Genomic DNA, 19637 nt, shown 5'->3' on the forward strand with positions numbered 1-19637 from the left:
TTCCAACCTTGTATTAGAATACAGGGGTAATTGTGACAGAAAGTTAAAAACCCTGAAAATTTTATGAGCAACAAATCGATATTAATTCATGTTTCGTATTTAACGTAATATTTTTTCAAAAATAAAATTTATAATTAAATTACCTACCAATGATGAGAATCACACCTTTATACTAACTAATTCAGGAAAAAGCTCAGTTCTTACAAGAATCGTGATGTTGGATTTTTGAAATTGTGTGAATATAAATCACGACTCTAAAGTTTTAAAATTGCATGAATATGAAAGGCAATATTTGATTTTAAAATGACATGAATATGAATCACGACATGCGATTTTAAAACCATGTCAATACAAATCGCAACGTGTAACTTAAATGAGGTAAATACGAAAATCGATGTTTGATATTCAAACCGTGTGAATAGGAATCGCGATATTAGTGAATTCGGCGGTTTCAAATATTCAAAATCCCACCTAACCAGAAGAATCAATTGCCGAATTTCTGCCCTTTGGTAAAAGAATCATGTGTATGTAAGCGTTTCGTTAGTGGGAATTAGGGAAACTTTCCAAAACTCAAATGTTAGATTAAGGAATTTCGTGAAAATTTCGTCGGATTATAAGTTTCTTGAATTCCACGGTATTCCCAGAAAAATCATATATCCAGCTCCTAATTTTTAAACGAGAAAGGATAGTACAAAAAAAAAAAAAAAAAAAACGGAATTCGGGGATATTCCTGGAATACAATCAGCTCTGAGAATATGTTTTAGGTATTCCACCTAGTTTTCCATCGGAAGTTGTCATTAAATGTTCGTACATGATGCTAGTATGTTCTCATCTAGTTCATTTATTTTATATCCGTTGTTAAACAGCCAACCAAATTTTGGGTTTACGACACTAATGTTCAGCTTTGTAGTCTTGTAATTTTGAACCAATCCAGAAGAGAAGGAAACTCCTGGATCAGTACCCCCAGAGGTATGGATTTGTTATGGGGACATGTAGGACTTTGAAACTCGACAGATTTAATGTGCGCCAGTCACCATTTACTACACGGGGCCCTGGGATTGAACCCATCATCTATTTATTTAGAAGTATCCAGAAAGAGTACACAACAAAAACTTTGCTTTTTTTAAAATAAGATTATAAAGCATACTAATACATAACCGCCAACATTATTAGGAAAAAATCCAGTAGATTTCAGAAAGTAATATAAATTTCATGATAATTGTTGCAATATGTAATAAATATTTTACATTTGAGGAATTTTAGGGATTTTTATAGTCATCAAAATTTAAAAACTAATATTTTCCAATCATGATTGCCATTAAATGTGCTTGAAATGTCATGTATTACGTTCACTCATAATTTTGAATAGTAATACGTATTTAATTCATCAAAATAGTTTAATTTTTTTTTTTAAATTAAGTTAAAAAGGGAGTTCTGAATAAAAATAAACTGAATATTTTAGAACAAAAAGAGTTTTTAACTGATTTCTATAAATGAGGATTGCTTCATTATGTATTTGTATTACTTATTCATATATTCAAGGAAGCAATAATCTGTTCAAAAAATTCTATTTTGATAGGGATTTTTTAGGAAACTTACTCAATTTTAAAGAATTTTTTTGAAATGTGCAAAAACCATGAGAATTTTTATTAAGCCAGTAGACAAAGTGAAACTGGCAAAATCCAGTAGAGTTGGCAGCTATGCTAATACAATACATACAGCAGAGATGGGCATTCGTCATTCAGAATAATGAATAATTATTTAAAATCTTCTTGAATAATGAATAAAAATTTGTTCATTAGACAGAAATATTTGAATAAAGAATAAATAATTCATTATTTTCAATCATTCTTCTTTATTCATTAGTCAAGAATAAGTTAATAATTTCACTGCTCAACGGAAATGAGCAAGGAAAACTAAAAATGACTACGATTGTGAAAACTACAAGTAAAAAGTACATAAACTACTTATAATCTTTTTTATAAGTAACGATTTCAGATAAAAAGTGATTATGATTACCTGTAATCACAACAAGATGCAATATATGGTTACAAATGACCGAAATCTTTTATTTTAAGCAATCAATGTTTGCAATTATATGCAGTCATTTTTACCAGCAATCATAATCTAACGATTACAAGTAATCTCGAATACAAATAATTATAAAAATAGCAACTGCACAAATACATTAATATGTTGTACATACATGCATATTTAACTATGCTGTATGTTTATGCGTATATTTACGAACAAACACTGTATATTAATGCTTGCATGAATAAGTAAAAAAAGTTAAATGTTTTCATACTTAATTATTACATAGTATATCCATTTTTATGCACATAGTATGTACAAGTATACATACTATGTATAAATTATGTGTACAATTGAATTGAACTGAATGTAGGGTTTAGTGGCACAAAGTCCAAAAGAGGACATGCTGCGCCAAACAATACGGTAAAACAGTTCAAAAGATAAAGTACATGCACCACTTTCACTGTCGTACAATTATAACTGATAAAATGGTATAAATTTATAAATAGAATCAGATAAAAGGTAAAAATAAAATCACATAAAAGGGTAAGAATGAAATCAGATAAAAAGTTCTAAATACGACATAAAATACACGAAGTAAGTGAAAAAAGTTGTTTGCTGAAGTGAATAAAATTGCAGATGAATCAAAACATTTATGTACAGTTAAAAATACCAACAGCATGTAAATATGCAAAAATGTTAGGATGGTGAATATCATCTAACAAATCCTGCATGCATAAAATAGAACTCACAAAAACGTTAAACGAAGTTGGTTAAAACATGGACATATTATTAAAATGTAATGAATCGAGAGAGGAACATTACAGGTACTGCATAGAGGAGGAGCCTCTCCAAACAGTAAGCGGAGGTGTGTTAACCGGGCATGACTAATTCGAAGACGTGTAAGCTTTACATCAGCACTACGCAAGGGCAGTACTGGCAAATAGGGTTTAATGCTATGCAATTTATTAAAAACTTTGAGATCCCACTGTTGTTGCCACAATGATGTCACAAATTTCTGAATATGCAGTTTTACATCAGAGAAAGGTATGGACAATGTTAAAGCAGTTGTGGCAGATCGTGCAGCTGAGTCGGCTAGGTCATTCCCTGGAATACCAATATTGCTTGGTACCCACCAAAATAAAATCTCAAAACCCATCTTCTGAAGAGTAGTTAGCAAATGAATAAGGAAACATAAAATTGGATGAGTATCACAGTGAAACTTTTCTAAATGGCTCCAAAAGCTCATACTATCGGAGTATATAAAATACTTCCGAGTAGAAATTAGTCGTAATTAAATTATGGGTACATTCATAAATGAGTAGTACACACAATGTAAATTAGTATGCATGCATGCACATGTACATACATATGCAAGTATGTAAGCAAACGTATGTATGTCTGTAACTAAAAATCTAAGTGCATATCAAGTACATACATGTATATGCACAAAACACATACAAAGGGGTATATACAAATAATTTGTTTTTCACACAATTTACTTATGTATGCACTATGTAAAAGCAATGTATATATGTTAGTTAGCTCATACAATGTACCTCCATATAGATTGGAACAGACGTACATAAAAGAGTTGGGCATCAATTATAGGAAGTTACAGCTATATAATCAAATACCTGTAATAAGGATTACTTTTTTCAATGTCTGTATTTACGTATGCACACTATATATGTATAGTAATTATACATACACTGTACATATATACATACATACATTCGACATGCATACATTGTACATATGTACCTACATAAATTCAACATAAATTAATTATAATTATGTGCATACATATATTGGACATACATGTTCTGTACAAATGTGCATACAGGTTTGCCCAATGTATGTATATAAGTACACTATATGTATATCTAAATATATAATACAATACAATATATAAAATTTTTGTAAGTCATCTAAATTTCGAAACCTTAATTATTATGGTCACTAATAACAACTCAAGCAATTTAAATCATTAAGTCAAACAATATTTAAAATCAATTAACCAGTTTTAATTGTTCCATATCATTTTAAAAATATTTGTTTAAACATTCATTCTAGGTACGTAAAAATATGTTGACATATACATATACATGCATACAAACTGAATGCTTGCATTTTTCACTGTTTGTTGAAGATTTTAATCAGAAAAATTATTAATGACTAATGATTTATTCATCAATCATTATTCAAAAATTTGCAAAATGAATGATGAATAATGACTAAATTTGCATATGAATAATCATTCAGAATAAATTTATTCTGACTGAATTTAGACATGAATAAAATTTACGTGAATGATGCCCATCACTGACAAACAGAACAGATGGTAGCATAACACAAAATAGTTACTTACTTAAAGTATTTGATTTTAAAGATGAAAAACTTAGTGATTTTTTATTTTCATTAAAATCCTCCAGAGAAGTTTCCCACTTTTTCAGACCAAGCTTATGCACTTTTCTCTTGCTTATTGGGGGCCTGGTGGAAATGTTCAAATAGAATGATTTAACAGGTGCCTGTAATTTAAAAAAAAGAAAAAAAATTAACATAGAAATTGCATAGTTTTGTAAGCAAAACATTTGTTGCATACTAATCATTCAACAACAAGGTAATACATAAATCATGGATAGCATTTTCTGCAAAAGAATCCTATTTTACCTTTGAGAATAGGAAAAGCGAATTGATCCTAGAATAGTTCACCTCATGGTGATTTTTTTTAATTTCGCCATACTAGGTTTCCGGAAGATATTTCGGGGAGATTATTTTAAACGTCTAATCACGCCACCAAAATTTTAAAACCTGATTGGTTACTTTATTTGTATATCTATGCGAAAGTTGAATTTTGTTAGAAAAGAGGTAAAAGGGGTTTTTTTTTCGCCGTTTACACTTCTGATCTCTTAAGTCAGTCCTAGTATTTTGATGAACAAAAGAAATTTGCCTCGGAAATTATTCTATTAAAAAATAATCTAATAAACTTGTAATAATTTAAATTGCTTTTTGTTTAATAATCGAAAAGCAACCTTAATCCCAGTAATAATTGCTAACTTGGCAAGATTTCAAAAAAGTCGTCAAGAGGTGGTCTATTCTAAGATTTTACCTGAAAAATAATAAAAAACTGCAGAAGAACAAATAGTAGAAAACTGTAGAAGAACAAAAAACTTAGAATGTAACAAATCTAAGAAAAATTAACCAATACAATTGTTTAGCATATAATATTAGCTTAATTTTTAAAAAAAATTAAATTTAACATAACACCAGACAGTTTCAAGCTTTTCTCATCTACTGTTTAAAAAAAAATAACTATTTTCACATTTATTTTTGTTTTATAGAAAATCCCCAAGTTATACTTATGAGTATTTGATAATAAAAATTAGTAAGCTGTTTGCCTATCTGTAATCGTCAGTATAATAAAAGTGACTTTAAGTACTCCTACCTCAGAGCTCATGTTGGAATTGCATGATTTTTATTCCAAAAAAAATCTTCAACAAGATACTTTATCCTTGAATTAAATGACTTTTGGATTTAGAAAATATTCCATAGCATAATTGTTTAAAATTAATCACTCTAAAAACTGAGATATAATAGTGTCATTTATAATTCATTTTGTTTAAATTTTGCGCTAAATTTGTTTTAGCTTGTGCCGGAGATGGCCAAAAGAAATATAAAGGACTGCTTGTAGGTTGAAAGTAGAGTGGAGCTCGCATTGCACCAATCACCATGGTGGATCTCAAGAGCCTTTCTGGCATTTGTTTTAAAATGTATTAAATTTTTATTTTAAAACAAAATTTTTGTTGGAAAAAAAATTTAAACGAGCCCTAAACAACCCTAATAAAGGAGAGAGAGAGCTAATTTTATATTACTATTGGCAGTTGAATTATACTACAAAAAGAAGCATTTCCGAGCGTTTTTTTACGCTAGATGCGTTTGCCACTGTGAAAATTAAAGTTCGTAAATATTTAAGCCAGTTCAAATGAAACCAAATGATTCTCAAATGGAAAAAGATGCTAAAGTCGAAAAAGTTCAAAATTGCTGTCCCTACAATATTTTCTGACATACTCAATGAAATTAAATAAACAAATCTTTTCTGTTATTTATGTTAAGTTTGGATTTTGATTTCTTCCGACTAGGGAAAGAATTATTAAGTTACTATTTGAAATGTTCTTAATCAAGTAAAAAAATTCGTTTATTTTTTTTACAGAATTTTGTTTATCAAATTACTCTCACTGTTTTTAACCATGCATATCGACTGGGATATAGTTAAAGCTCATCCCCTATGGAGTCGATCATCTGTATCTTTTGACCCAGGTATGAAAAAAATGTATTTATTTTCTTTGAAATAAAAATTTTATATTCTAAATAAGTTTAATTTAATTGGTTTTGATTTCCAGACGATTTCTCATTACTGTATATCTGGTGGCCAAAATTCCCCCTTCTTTATTCGTCGCAAAATTCAAAGCAATTACTATATTTTCGTAATAATAAATATTTACATCCATGTAAAGCTGAATCAGTGTTTGAAAACTCAGTTTACTATACAGTGTACTCTTGGCATTATTAAAACTTTCTTGGTAATGTTATTGATAAATCTACAAATTGAAGAAGTTTACTACTTTTTAAATTCTATTATTTATAAAGTTGTGGAGATATCTGTATCCTGATCTATGGCAAAATAATCGCCAAGTTATGGCAACTTCCGAACTGTGGCCCACTATAAACTAAAAAAAAACATCGTAGAAAGGGACAAACTTGAAAGGTATAACTCATAACCGCCCTTCGGCAAACATCTACATATTTTTTTTAAAAAAAAATTTGCAAGTTTAAAATCTATTTGGTGATTGTAATTAGTGCGACAAATCACGATACGGAAATATTTCCAGAAAGTTCTAAGGAAGGGAATGTTAAAGTTTTCTTTCGAACGTGAAAATATTTCCATATACCTGTCAGAAAATCCGCCAAGTTTCCTTACCCCAAAGCAGTGGCACGCAAGAAATTGAAAAGAAAAAGAAATCTCAATTAGGACAACCGCAAACTAAACAAATTGGGGATATTTCCATATCGTGATCTGTCATGCCAACAACAATCGCCAAAGTCCCATTTAGTCCATCAACAATCGCCAAAGTCCACTTTCAAATATTTCTAGAAAAATATGTAGATGTTTTCCCGGAAATGACTACGAGTTGTATGGTTTGAGTTGGTCCCTTTCTGTGATGTTTTTTTAGTTTCTCACGGGCTGCTGCCCGAAAATTGCCATGACTTGGCGATTATTCTGCCACAGATCATGATACCGAAATCTTCCCTACAACTTATTGCTTGGAAGATATTCCTTTAATTTATTTTATGTTCAAGAATTAGACAGTTAGAAATAGCCTTAGTCAGATTTATTAGTTGCCAGTTGCATTCTCATAGTTAATAATTTAAATTTTTTGTTCTGCCATTAACTTAAATCAACAATTTTTGGTTTGGAGTCAACTATAAAGCTTTTTAACCACACCCTAGAACCAAACCTAGAAGTAACCTGAACCAAAGCTGTGTTTGTAGAGATTAAAGAAAATTGGAGTTTGAAGAAAATTGAACTTTATCTTTTTCAATTCTACTCCGCATAATGTCAGGCCAAGTTTCAACAAGTCAATTTGACCTTCATGAAAACCAGAACAACTGGCCACTAAAATATTAATGGGTATTTAAAAATATTCTTGCAATTTATTATCTCAGTATGTTGCAGTCAATACAAAGAATATATGTTAAAACTATATTCCTTGTATTATATACCACTAAAATATTTAAATATTGATGGATATTCATAAATATTCTTGTAATGACTTATCTCAGTATGTTGCATTCAATACAAAGAATATAAGTTAAGACTATATTCCTTGTTTTAACCACTAAAATATTTAAATATTGATGAATATTTAAAAATATTATTGTAATGATTTATCTCAGTATGTTGCATTCAGTACAGAGAATATATGTTTAGAAAAAAAAAATGAAGAAAAACTAGACTTGATCAGATTCAGAGGTACTTACAGAGAAATTTCTAGAACTGGAAGGAAAGTCCTCTCCTAATTGCCGAATTCAGTAGACTGTGAAAATATTATGATATCATANAAAGAATATATTTTTAGAAAAAAAAAAAAAACTAGACTTGATCAGATTCAGAGGTACTTACAGAGAAATTTCTAGAACTGGAAGGAAAGTCCTCTCCTCATTGCCGAATTCAGTAGACTGTGAAAATATTATGATATCATATATTTTTCAAGTCGCTGATAAATTTAGAAGGAAATTTCAACTTCTTGACTAAATCCACTTTGATAATTGCTTACAAAATGTGAGGAAGGAAATAATTAGTGTGTGGCTCCCCCTACCCCCAAGGAAATGCTGGAATATCACCCATAATATTGGAATAAAAAATTATTACATGTTCAATTAAAAAAAAAAGTATATGTTGGCAGGTATGCTATTTTCATGAGACGCTGTCATCCAATACTTATATTGCATTATGTTTATGGCAATATATATATATATATATATATATATATTGCACATTTGAGTTTAGCATTTATATTGGTTACTGTTTTTTCTAATCTGTTTTGGATAGGAATGTGTGCAAATTATGTTAATGTGCCGCACGTGATTGCTATGGTGGGTTTGCCTGCTCGTGGAAAGACTTATATTGCACGAAAACTTGCTCGCTATCTCAACTGGATTGGAATAAACACCAAAGGTTTGTTTTGTTCATTATACTCTATTGTTAATAAATGCAAGGATATCTGTTTTCAGAGCCATACTAAGGCAGGGGCATGTGGGGCAGTTGTCTCAGGCCCCCACATCAGAGGAAGCCCCCAAATCGAATGGAAAGTTTATTTTACGTTTCCTTGTTTAATGAATTTTTTTAAACGAAATATCAGTATAGTGCAAAATCCATCTATTTTATGTTAGCTCTCCATCAATCTATCATATGAACACAAAGAATCTATATTTCATAAATTCATGGCTTTCTAGGGTGAAATTCAGCTAAATTTGTCACAATTACGATAGACAAATTTTGCCAATCAAAAGCATGTATTTTTACATATCGCAAAATAGGTTATGTTTACAAAAATACGAGCTCCAGATTGGCTCGAGTGAGCTATCGTAATTGTGAAAATTTAGCTGAATTCCAACCTAATGTCAGCAAGGATGTAAATTTTTTGTAGCTAGATGACAAATTTAACAATCAGAAAACTCCATTCAGCATGATGGACATTCCCCAAGCCCCCATTAGGCTAAGTCGGCCCCTGCCTGTTTTATTTTAAATAATCATAGCTATGGGGATAGTAGTTATTGACCAGGTCTACCGCCATCTATCAAAAGGTGCCTCACCATAGAATCGAGTTAACATGTCTTATATACTAGTGAGTTAGAATTATATTTTTGTAGTGTTAGATACACTAGATGTTCCTGGATATAGATGGTTTTAAAAATAGGTATATGTATTTATTTTGAATTAGAAATTTCGAAATTATTACAAAGAAATGAAGAAGAAAAAAATCAGTCGACATAAAAAGTTTATAATATCCAATTTCCTCTCTTTTTTACACGTAAAGTGTATATCTATCTATATGTATATATATATAGAGAGAGAAAACATGAAAAATATTAAAGATTAATGAAAGGAGAAAAAGAGAAGTTATAAAAATAAAATATTTCAATATATATTAAAAAGCGAGAGAACAAAAACATGAGCTCACATGATTATGACCGCAAAAAGGAGTGCTCACTAATATTGTATCGATCTAGCCAAAGCAAAATATAGAAATACAATAGTGTGAGGAGCACTCAACAAAATTGATGCAATATTAGAGAGTTACTCCTTTTTGTGGATATAATTGTGTGATCTGATGAAGAGATTATATCTTTTCATAATTTTAGCCTTTTAATCTATATGTAGAAATAAATATTTTACTTTTTCTCTTTTCATTAATCTTTAATATTTTCCATGTCTCCTCTGTATTTTTAACTTATTTTATGAGTTCTATATACTTGCAGTTGTTTTTCTCTTTTTATCCCTTTTTGTGCTCTCTCTCACTCTCTCTCTCCAGGGCTGATTGTGCTCGGGGAAAAATCCGGATTTTTCGCTAACAGTGATCCGGAAGTTTCTGGAGATCGGAGGTCCAGATGTTTCAAAAAATCATTGATCACAGAAGATTCCGGAAATCAAATTTTCGAAGATGGAACTTAAAAACACAGTTTATTTTATTTGTTTGTAAGGGCGAGCCAGAAAGATACTTTATAAGCTTATATTCATGATCAATATTCATTTTTTATCAGTAAATAGTTGCTATAATCATAAACTCAAGAAAGAAAGACATATTTGTAAATTTTAATTACTTCTCCAGGTCATCATAGGTATGTGTAAAAATTTAAATGTATTGTAAGTAAACTAAGAAATATTGAGAAAAAGGAAAAAACCTTGTATAAATTTTTTTCTAATTTTTAAATTTAAACTGTTTATTTTTTTTTTATTTATTTTTTTTTTAACTCAAGAAAATTTCCGGAATTCTGACTTGGGCTCACAATTANATATATATATATATATATAGGGCAAATCCGTGTTAAAATTATCTATTAAAATTTTTTTCTTTGATAATTTATCTAATTTTTCCATGTGCTAATCCATTTCGTGCAAATCCGTGGCTAAAATTATTTGCAAAACAGGCAATTTATGTTTCTCTTTTCTATTTTATATTTTTTCTTAAATAAACATCTATTTTCTAAAACTTTCTATGGTCAGTTTTTAAAATTAGACACTATAATATTACATTGCACACATCCATTTTGGGCTCATCCTTGGTAACTAACAAATCAATGCACAGAATAACAAATCACTTCAGCAGTGCAGTAAGAAGGACACTTTAAAACCCTCTTGTTACACTCAATTTGCGCTTTTGTTTTCATATTTTGTAATCTGGCAATCTTTCTGCGAAAACATTTTTAAATCATTCTTGAAAATTTTCCGGTCCATGTAAGTTGATCTGATTTCGCTACTCGCTTTATAGTCCATTTTTATTGTTTTTTCATTTTATTTTATTTTCTGTTTTTACATGTTATTTTTACTTTTTGTGTTCTATTTTATTTGTAGTAATTTTTATTAAAAAAAAATTTGAGTGCTCCTCACACTATTGTATTAATATATTTTGCTTTGGCTTTATTGATACAATATCAGAAAGCACTCTGTTTTGCGGATATAATCGTGTGGGTTGATGAAAAGATTATATCTTTTTTTCCGGTTTTTTAAATAAAATTTCATCCTTTTTTTTTTAAAAACTGTTGTTTGTTATTTTTTTACTTATTATTTCCCCCCCTTTTTTTTTCTTATGTCTATAATTTTTCTGTGTTTTATTCTTCATTTTGAACTTATATATGTAGATATATATATATAAAAATTTATTTTCCTAGTTTTTAATGTTGGAGAGTACAGAAGAAAAGCTACTGAAGCATACAAGAATCATGAATTTTTTAATCCCAACAATAAAGAAGCAATGGATATAAGAGGGTATGAGCACATTCATTTTTAATGATATGCAATTCAAATTGATTTAGTTATATACATTGAGAATTAGCAGTAGAACTTTTATAAAATGCTATATTAATTCATTGTTGCCACTCCACAGGGAAAACCTGAGAAATACAGGGACCTAAAATAGCAGGGAATTTTGAGTTTTTCTTTACAAACTGGGGAAAAAGCAGGGAATTTTGTTTCTTATTTTTGTCTTTTAAAAAATGGTGATTACTCAAATTGCAATCTATGGAGTATTTATGAATGATTTTTGCGCTATACTAAACTATTTCATTTACTATGGAATTATTTAAGAATGTTCAGCTTTGAAAACATTGTTTTGAAGACAGCAGTATTTGTTAGCGTGTAGAACGCTCTCATCTACTTTTGGGGAAGAGAATTTCTTATGACGGTTTTAGTAATCCACTCTTCAGTAGTCAATAAGTGTATTCTTTCTGAAAAGCATAGTATTTTTTCTTTAATAGTAGACTCTTCAGCATTTAATAATTTTCTTGTTAAATAAAATTAGACACCATTCTGACCGAACCTAATAATTCATAATCTTGCTGAAAAAGTTTATTTTTTTTTAGTTATAGCTTAATAAGCAACATTACGTGTTTAAAAATAATAATTGGATACAGGAAATATAAATTTGAACGCAGGAAATTTAAAAATCACCTGAAATAACAGAAAAACGCAGGTATTTTTTCTTCACAAACTGGGAAAATACAGGGAATTTCGTCTTTTAAAAAATGGTGACCACTCAAAGTGTAATCTTTGGGATATTTAAGGATGGTATTCCAACTATACACAACATAATGACTCCTGAAATAAAAAACCAACTCTATCTATTTAGAACAGTGTTCTTTAACCTTTTTGATATAATGGACCCCTTTTAAAAATTTTTAAGAAATCTCGGACCACCTCCCTGTGAAAAAAATAATTGCAAAAAACGTCAATTGTTAGAAAACATTTAATTTTATTATTTCAATAGTACACAAAATTTTTTAAATTAAAATTTTTAATGTGAAGGTTGCTGCTGCTTTTCCTTACTTAACAAATTGAATTGGGGGATGGTTTTCAACAAAGCAAACGGGCATATCATGTTCAACATTCAATCGATTTTGATGTTATGTTTTTATTGTCACAATGGACAATTACAGCATATCATAATTTTTTTTATTTTCATACCTAACTTATTTTTTTCGGCAAATGTTAATTTATTTAGTTATTAAACATTTAAATTGCCCCAAAAAGCCTCCGTAAGTGATGCAATCAAAAACGATCCCTGATTGGTTATGACGTCAAATGTGCCGAAGGGAAACGTGCCGTCTCCATCCGCTAAGGCTATTTCAATGCTCTTTTAGTTTTGATATCACGTATATCATATGAACATCCTTTGTAAATTATCAGTAAAAATTTTGTGAATTAAATTTACGGTTCTGAGAGTGTGTGCAAAATGAAAGAAAGATTTTAAAACTTCAAACGTTGTTATTTATCATTAAAATATCTGAAGAAATGATTATGTAACTCTTTACAGCGAATCAACATTTCTTTTCGGCTGAAATCAGTGGTGGTTCATAGAAAATACTATTTTATTCCACTTACTTTTAAATTAAAATAATGCTTCATTACAACCTAATTACTTAATTAAAATAAGTCGCAGATTGGATAGAAATTTTATACATTTTGATATAGGATGGATGATTTTATAATTCGTTATTGCATTAAAACAAATCAGTATTTTCATAAATCTAGTCCATTGAAAAATATCAGTCCATCATCGTTACAATCTATGTGCTAATGATCAAAAATTCAAATAATGTAATTTAATGTTGCTTCTTTAATTTATTTATTTATTACTAGAGTTGAAGGATTTTCTTTTTAAGTAAATACTTACTAATGCAGTTTATGTCATCTTTTTTTGTCTGTTTCACTATGTATTAAATATTTAAATGCACATTAACGCTTATATTTATTATTCCTAGCTTAAATAGGAATTCCGTTACAGTTCGAAATTACTTTTATTTTTAAATTTGTAAATTTTAATTCCTTTTTCTGCAATATAGTATTAATAAAGTATGGTTATTGTTAATTTCTCTCCTTATTTTTGAAAAGCTATTTGTCAGTGCTTGCAATGAAGAATTCTAAAATAGTAAAATTAATACATTATACATTTTTAATTAAAAATAATTTAATAAAAAATAATTTAAAAAAATCTCAGGTTATGCATACGGTATAGCCGAAAACGTATCAACACTTTCAAGAATCTAGTCCATTGAAATATATCTGACCATCATCATCACCATTATCTAGTTATACTTAAAATTTCACTTAATTTCTCATTTATCCATATCTAATTAACTTATTTATCCACAAAATTTCAGCGAATATCATTAAGCTGGAAGTTTTTGTTTCACTAAAGCTAGAGAACAAAAATAAAAAATTAACTTATACAAAATGGAAAGAAATTCTAATGCACATTCTTTATTATTTATTAAATAATTAAAAAATAAACAGTAATGTTGATATTTTTTCTCAATATTTTTATTCTTTGAGTAAATAGGAACTTTGCTATGGCGAAAAATTATTTTTATATGCATTTATAAAATTTTATTCCTATTTCTGCAATAAAGAACTAAATAAATGCATATGCTTGATTTCAAATACTCTTATAACATAGATTAAGGCAATTAAAGTAAAGTTAATAAAATCTGCAGGAATATATATATATATATAAATTTTTGCTGGGATCACAAGTTTTTTAAGAGGCTACTGCTATGAAGACAATTACATGCTTTGAATTCACAGAATAAATAGATAAAAATTATCAATAACTTAAGCTGTCCTACATTTTAAAATCTAAAACTATTTATTCTACATAAGAAATTGATCCAACATTTCTTTCACTTAAGATGAAAATAAATCTTCCAAATGAACTTGAAGTATACATTAAAATTAAGATCATAGTTTAAAAATGAAAAAACGAAGTTATTTTGTATTTATAACGCATCATTTATAAGCAATACCATGCACTTTTTTTATTGAACTAAAAAATCTTAAATATTCCGAGCTACAAAATTTCGTCAAGTATTAACAATGTTTCAGTGGGTACCACTGAAATTTAACATTATAAAAATACGTTATATCAAATCCACATTTTTATTAAGCGATATTAAGGCGCAATTTTTTATACAGATAGCTTTAGACCATCTAAAATGGTTGGATTTAATTAGAAAATTTAAACGAAAGCAAGAACGTATTGGTTTTCACAGCACAGCTATTGTAAGTGAACGGCAGATGGACACGTGTGACGTCAGTTCGTGAATAATCACGTGACTCCCCGTTTCAGGCGAAAACGAAAGTAAGCGTTTTTTGATTGAAAATAACTAAATAAATAGTTTTCTTAGAAAAGTAATGAAATGTTTTCTGGGAGTTTTGAGGGATTCTGAATGCATTAAAATTAAAAAAAAATTTGACTGTAATTGTCCATTGTGGAAAATCCCGCTTCGCAACGATACACTGTAGAAAACGGAATTATAGCTGCCATAACTCGCTTTACAAGCAATGGGTAGGCTTCCAAACGTTTTAAAAATTAGGAGTAGTCAGCGGACCCCCAAAATATAACTCATGGACCCCTTAGGGGTTCATGAACCACAGGTTAAGAAACCCTGATTTAGAAGATTAATTAAATCTAGGTTTCTTTCTAGAAAAACAAAGTTTACGCTTCAGAGGCTTGGACAAAAATGGAGGAAAATTGTATCCCAATATTTGAGAGAGAGATTTTGTGGAGTATACTTGGTGGTGTAAATGAAAACAATAACTGGAGAAGGAGATTTAACATTGAACAGTAAAAGATTTATAAACAACCCGATATTATTAAATACCTAAAAATAAATAGAATGAATTGGATGCCCCACATGATTCGAATGAGTGATGACAATACAATAAAAAAGATGCTGCTTTTTAAACCCACTGGGACAAGAAAGAAGGCCGCGATTGAGATGGACTGACTTGGTGGAATCTGATTTTCTTGTAATTAATGAAAAGAATTGGAGATCAAAAATAAATTGTGAGTCATTTTGGAGAATTCTTCAGAGGAGGGCATTGGGCTGTCTGACCAACGATGATGATGATTCAAACTATACTAAACTATTTTATTTACTGTAGCATTATTTGTTGTGAGTATGTTCAGCTGTTCCTCTAAGTTTTTCCAGCAATTAAAACTGATAAATATAGTTAGCCCACTATAGCTCACACAAGCAGGGGTCTGTCCAGACATTTTGTGAAAGGTCCGTTTTTCGTGAAATTTTGAAAAAATTACTCGCATTCTTTCAACCAGGGTCCGCTTTTCTGAATTTGTGCAAATAGGGTGCGTTATTGCAAAAAAAAAAAAAACTTTTTCAAGGAGTTTTTAAATTGTAAAGACATACAAGATTATGCTCAACACTGTAAAATTATAATTAAAAAAAATAAATTACTACTTGTATTTCTAGCTTTATAATGTAGTTAAGAGATGTATTGAGCAAAGTTAGCAGGATTTCTCCACCATGTCAGGGAAGCCTGGAGTACCCAAAATTGTCAGGGAATTTGCTTTTCGAGGAGGGGGGGGATCAAGGAATAATGTAGTTTTGGGGCTAAAATCAAACAAAATCTTGCAAGAAACCTAGTAAACAACCAATTTTATATTTACTTAAGCAATATGCAGACCTTTATGTTGAAAATAAACAAATTTAATTTTATTATTTCTTGTAAAGACTTGACTCGAACATGGTTATTTATTTATTAGAGTTATTGAAAATAGAGTAATTTGTGGAGAAAAGAAATTTCACTTAAAAATTTCTTTTTTCAAATATTTTCTAAAATATAACAGAGTTGACACTCCAACAGGGAAAACCTGAAATATACAGGAAATTAAAAAAATCACTGGGATAATGCTGGGAATTTTAAGTTTTTCCTTGCAAACTAGGAAAGTACGAGGGATTTTATTTCTCATTTCAGTCTTTTAAAAGTGGTGACCACTCAAAGGGTAATCTATGGGATATTTAAGGAAGATATTTCAGCTATAATAGACTATTTCATTTACCATAGTGTTATTCGCTTTGAATATATTAAGCTGTTCCTTATGTAAGTTTAACTTTTCTAGCTAGTATAGCTAGACTAATATAGTCAGACAGTGATTGTTTGTGATTCCTTTTAATATATTGTGCATAATATGCAGTAGCGTAGTTTTATTGCATAATTAGAGGAGGTTATGCCTTCTGCTTATATATATACAAAGTGGTAGTAAATATATATATGTACACACCTGCCAACTGGTACGGTCGCTGAAAAAGTTTTTACAAAGTGGTAGTAAATGAACAAGTAAATTTGAAAAGATTTATTTGATTATTAAACATTTAAGAGCTATGTAAGCTAACAAATAGATTATATTTACATATTTCTTTAATTATTAATTTGTTGTGAAATGTTGAATATTTGTTTTTAAAGCTTCAAAATTGAAGATTTAATACATTGAACTGGAGTAATTTTGCTACTACTAAGCAATTTTTTTCTCAAAGGCCGTACAAGTTTACAGCTATATATATATATATATACACACATATATTCTAAATGTTTAAATTAAGAAAAAATGATTAATAAAAATTTTTTATGTCTACATCTTACTTACCGAACTGAATAATTACTCATTAGTCAAGTAATGTGTAATTTTGGAGGACATTTTGTCCCCCAAACCCCCTCCTTAAAACTACGCCACTGATAATATGTACAGGAATTTTTTTTCTTCTAGATTTGAGTAGAAACCCTGTATAACAATGTTTACAGATTAATAATACTAAGTTTCTAAATATTAAGCTTTCTGTATAAAATTTGGTTGATAAGATGTAACAGGGCTGATTAAATTATTGATGTGACTGCAAAATATTGCTTTTATTTATAATTTATGTATTTGGGTCATTCCATGTCAGTTCATCCAGCCATGACACCCACCGTCTCAGATTTTGATGAAAATTTGTACACTTATAGAATTTTTTGTGCTGATTTCAAAAATAACAATTATATTTAAATCGGTTAAAGGGTTTAAAAGTTATAATCATTTGTATTTTTGCCAAAATGGCACATTTGCCGCCATTTTGATTCATACATCAAAGGCTATTAATGATTGTAACTCACCTTATATTTGTCATAGAGCAATAATTTTTTTTAATTTTGTTCAGAATAAAGTAATCTGTCATTTAAACACCTTTTTTTGCAAATAAGTATCTTACTTATTTAGTAAATGGGTCTGTTTTGCAGTTTTTTGATCAACGGAGTTGAGTAACTTCAGGAGAATATTTCTGGCAACTCGCCCCCTTCAATTTCAAAAATATTTTATTCAAAGATAGTTGAAAGTGCAAACTAACATCTGATATAAAAATTTGGATGGGCCGTTCACTCACTTTTTAAAAAAAAATATATTTTTCTTATGAATCATTATGCGTTAAAAGTACTCGTAGTTTGATGATTTATAGTCCTTAATTATAACTAGAGTATAATAAAATGATATAAAAAAATGTGAATGGTAGAAAAATATGTAAAATAAAGTAATCATTTATTAAATTTTTTTTTTTTTCTTTCTTTGAGCCCTCAAAAAAGAAAAGAAAGACAAAATTTTAGAATGAACAAAATTTCACCTTTTTTGCAAATAAATTTATCCAGAATCATATAGTTTTGGTAAATGAGAGGGATCAGAATCTAAAAAAAATATAAATAAAAGTTTCTCTGAAAGAGTAGAGGGCAGTGCCAAATAATAAAAAGCAGCCATTAAATTTTTTTTTTAATTGAACTAACTTTGATCTTTATGGAAGGAGAAAATCATTGTACACTTTAATTTAATTCAAACATTTTGTTTGATTCTAAAATGTAATTAAATGTAAGACCAAATTATGAATATTTGAAGTTAATTTTATCCTTTTATTTGTCACAATGATTGTTATGGTAATGAGATACCCCTACAAAATTTCATTTGAAACACTGATAAAGTTAAACTATTTATTATAATTATATTGAAATGAAATGATTTTATATCACTAACTATAAGATAATTTGCATGCTCTTATTTCATCACTAATACCTGCAGGCCCTTTTTATTCTCAAAAACTTTTATTATAATTATATACATCCAATTTTTTAAAAAAAAACTTCTGAATAGAAAAAAAAAATACTGAAAACTATTGACACATTCCATCTCTACCTTCCCAAAAAAGAAATTTGACTAATCAGAATGTATCATCTGCCAGAACATTTCTGTTTGCTCCAATCAGAATTGAGTGTCATGTAAAATTTATTTTCTTTCCAATCAGTAAAATTGTATTTCTTCCATTTATTTAGAACAGAACAGAAATAAATAAGTTTTCAAAAGTTTTAAATGTATCAATTTGATACTTAAAAAAGAGTTTTATTATGAAAACCCAAGTATTATATAGTATTGGATTAACTTTGAAAGATTTTAAGTGCAGTTTAAACTCATAGAAGATTTTAGAACTTTCTTCAGAGAATATATAACTTATTTCATTTAGGAGCAATTTAGATTTTAAGGAAAGTTCAACTATATGCCTCATACATAAGGAGTATCTCCTTTATCAGTATGAAATATATAGGGTGACCAGGGATAATTCACAATCACTCTGTTTCTGGGGTAAATAATGATCACCTAAGTTTTATTTTAAAAATTTTTTTTTTAAATTGGAGACATGGACAAGAATGCTTGTACATTTTACTAAAGTATAACTACATTTACTTAATTATAGTTTTTTGTTTAATCTAACAAAATAAGTATCTTTTAAACTGCTTTCTGTATTTTCCATTTTAAAGATGGGTTTCAAAATGTGCACATTTCTGCAAAGATCCCCTCCTTCTCTTAATAATAAATATTTTGAGTTACTTTCTTTTTCTTTGATATAAAAATAGTGTAAGTTTTTGTTTAATTGTTTCACATCTACTGTAAGCATTATAATTAATTATAGGAAACTATATCAAATGTTGCCCCCCATGGGGTAATTATTGATCA

General features: G+C 28.9%; 2 protein-coding genes across 3 annotated transcripts in view; one reads left to right on the forward strand and one right to left on the reverse strand.

Moving 5' to 3' along the window:
* Positions 1 to 5720, reverse strand: part of LOC107450838 (uncharacterized) — a 57654-nt gene extending 51934 nt beyond the window's left edge. Inside the window, exons 1-2 of the mRNA XM_043048299.2 lie at positions 5483 to 5720; positions 4406 to 4565 (exon numbers count right to left, since the gene is read on the reverse strand). Of these exons, the coding sequence (XP_042904233.1) occupies positions 4406 to 4565; positions 5483 to 5494 (172 nt within the window). The 5' untranslated portion in view covers positions 5495 to 5720. The remainder of the gene's footprint in view (positions 1 to 4405; positions 4566 to 5482) is intronic.
* Positions 5721 to 5724: 4 nt separating this feature from the next.
* LOC107450839 (6-phosphofructo-2-kinase/fructose-2,6-bisphosphatase) overlaps positions 5725 to 19637 on the forward strand; it is a 53880-nt gene continuing 39967 nt past the window's right edge. Inside the window, exons 1-3 of one of the 2 annotated variants that reach the window (XM_016066749.4) lie at positions 5725 to 6354; positions 8648 to 8773; positions 11488 to 11584. In XM_016066749.4, coding sequence (XP_015922235.1) covers positions 6285 to 6354; positions 8648 to 8773; positions 11488 to 11584 — 293 coding nt within the window. In that variant the 5' untranslated portion in view covers positions 5725 to 6284. The remainder of the gene's footprint in view (positions 6355 to 8647; positions 8774 to 11487; positions 11585 to 19637) is intronic. The other variant, XM_016066750.4, reaches the window with a different exon arrangement.

This window comes from Parasteatoda tepidariorum, chromosome 8, assembly GCF_043381705.1.
Source record: "Parasteatoda tepidariorum isolate YZ-2023 chromosome 8, CAS_Ptep_4.0, whole genome shotgun sequence".
NCBI classification, from domain to species: domain Eukaryota; kingdom Metazoa; phylum Arthropoda; class Arachnida; order Araneae; family Theridiidae; genus Parasteatoda; species Parasteatoda tepidariorum.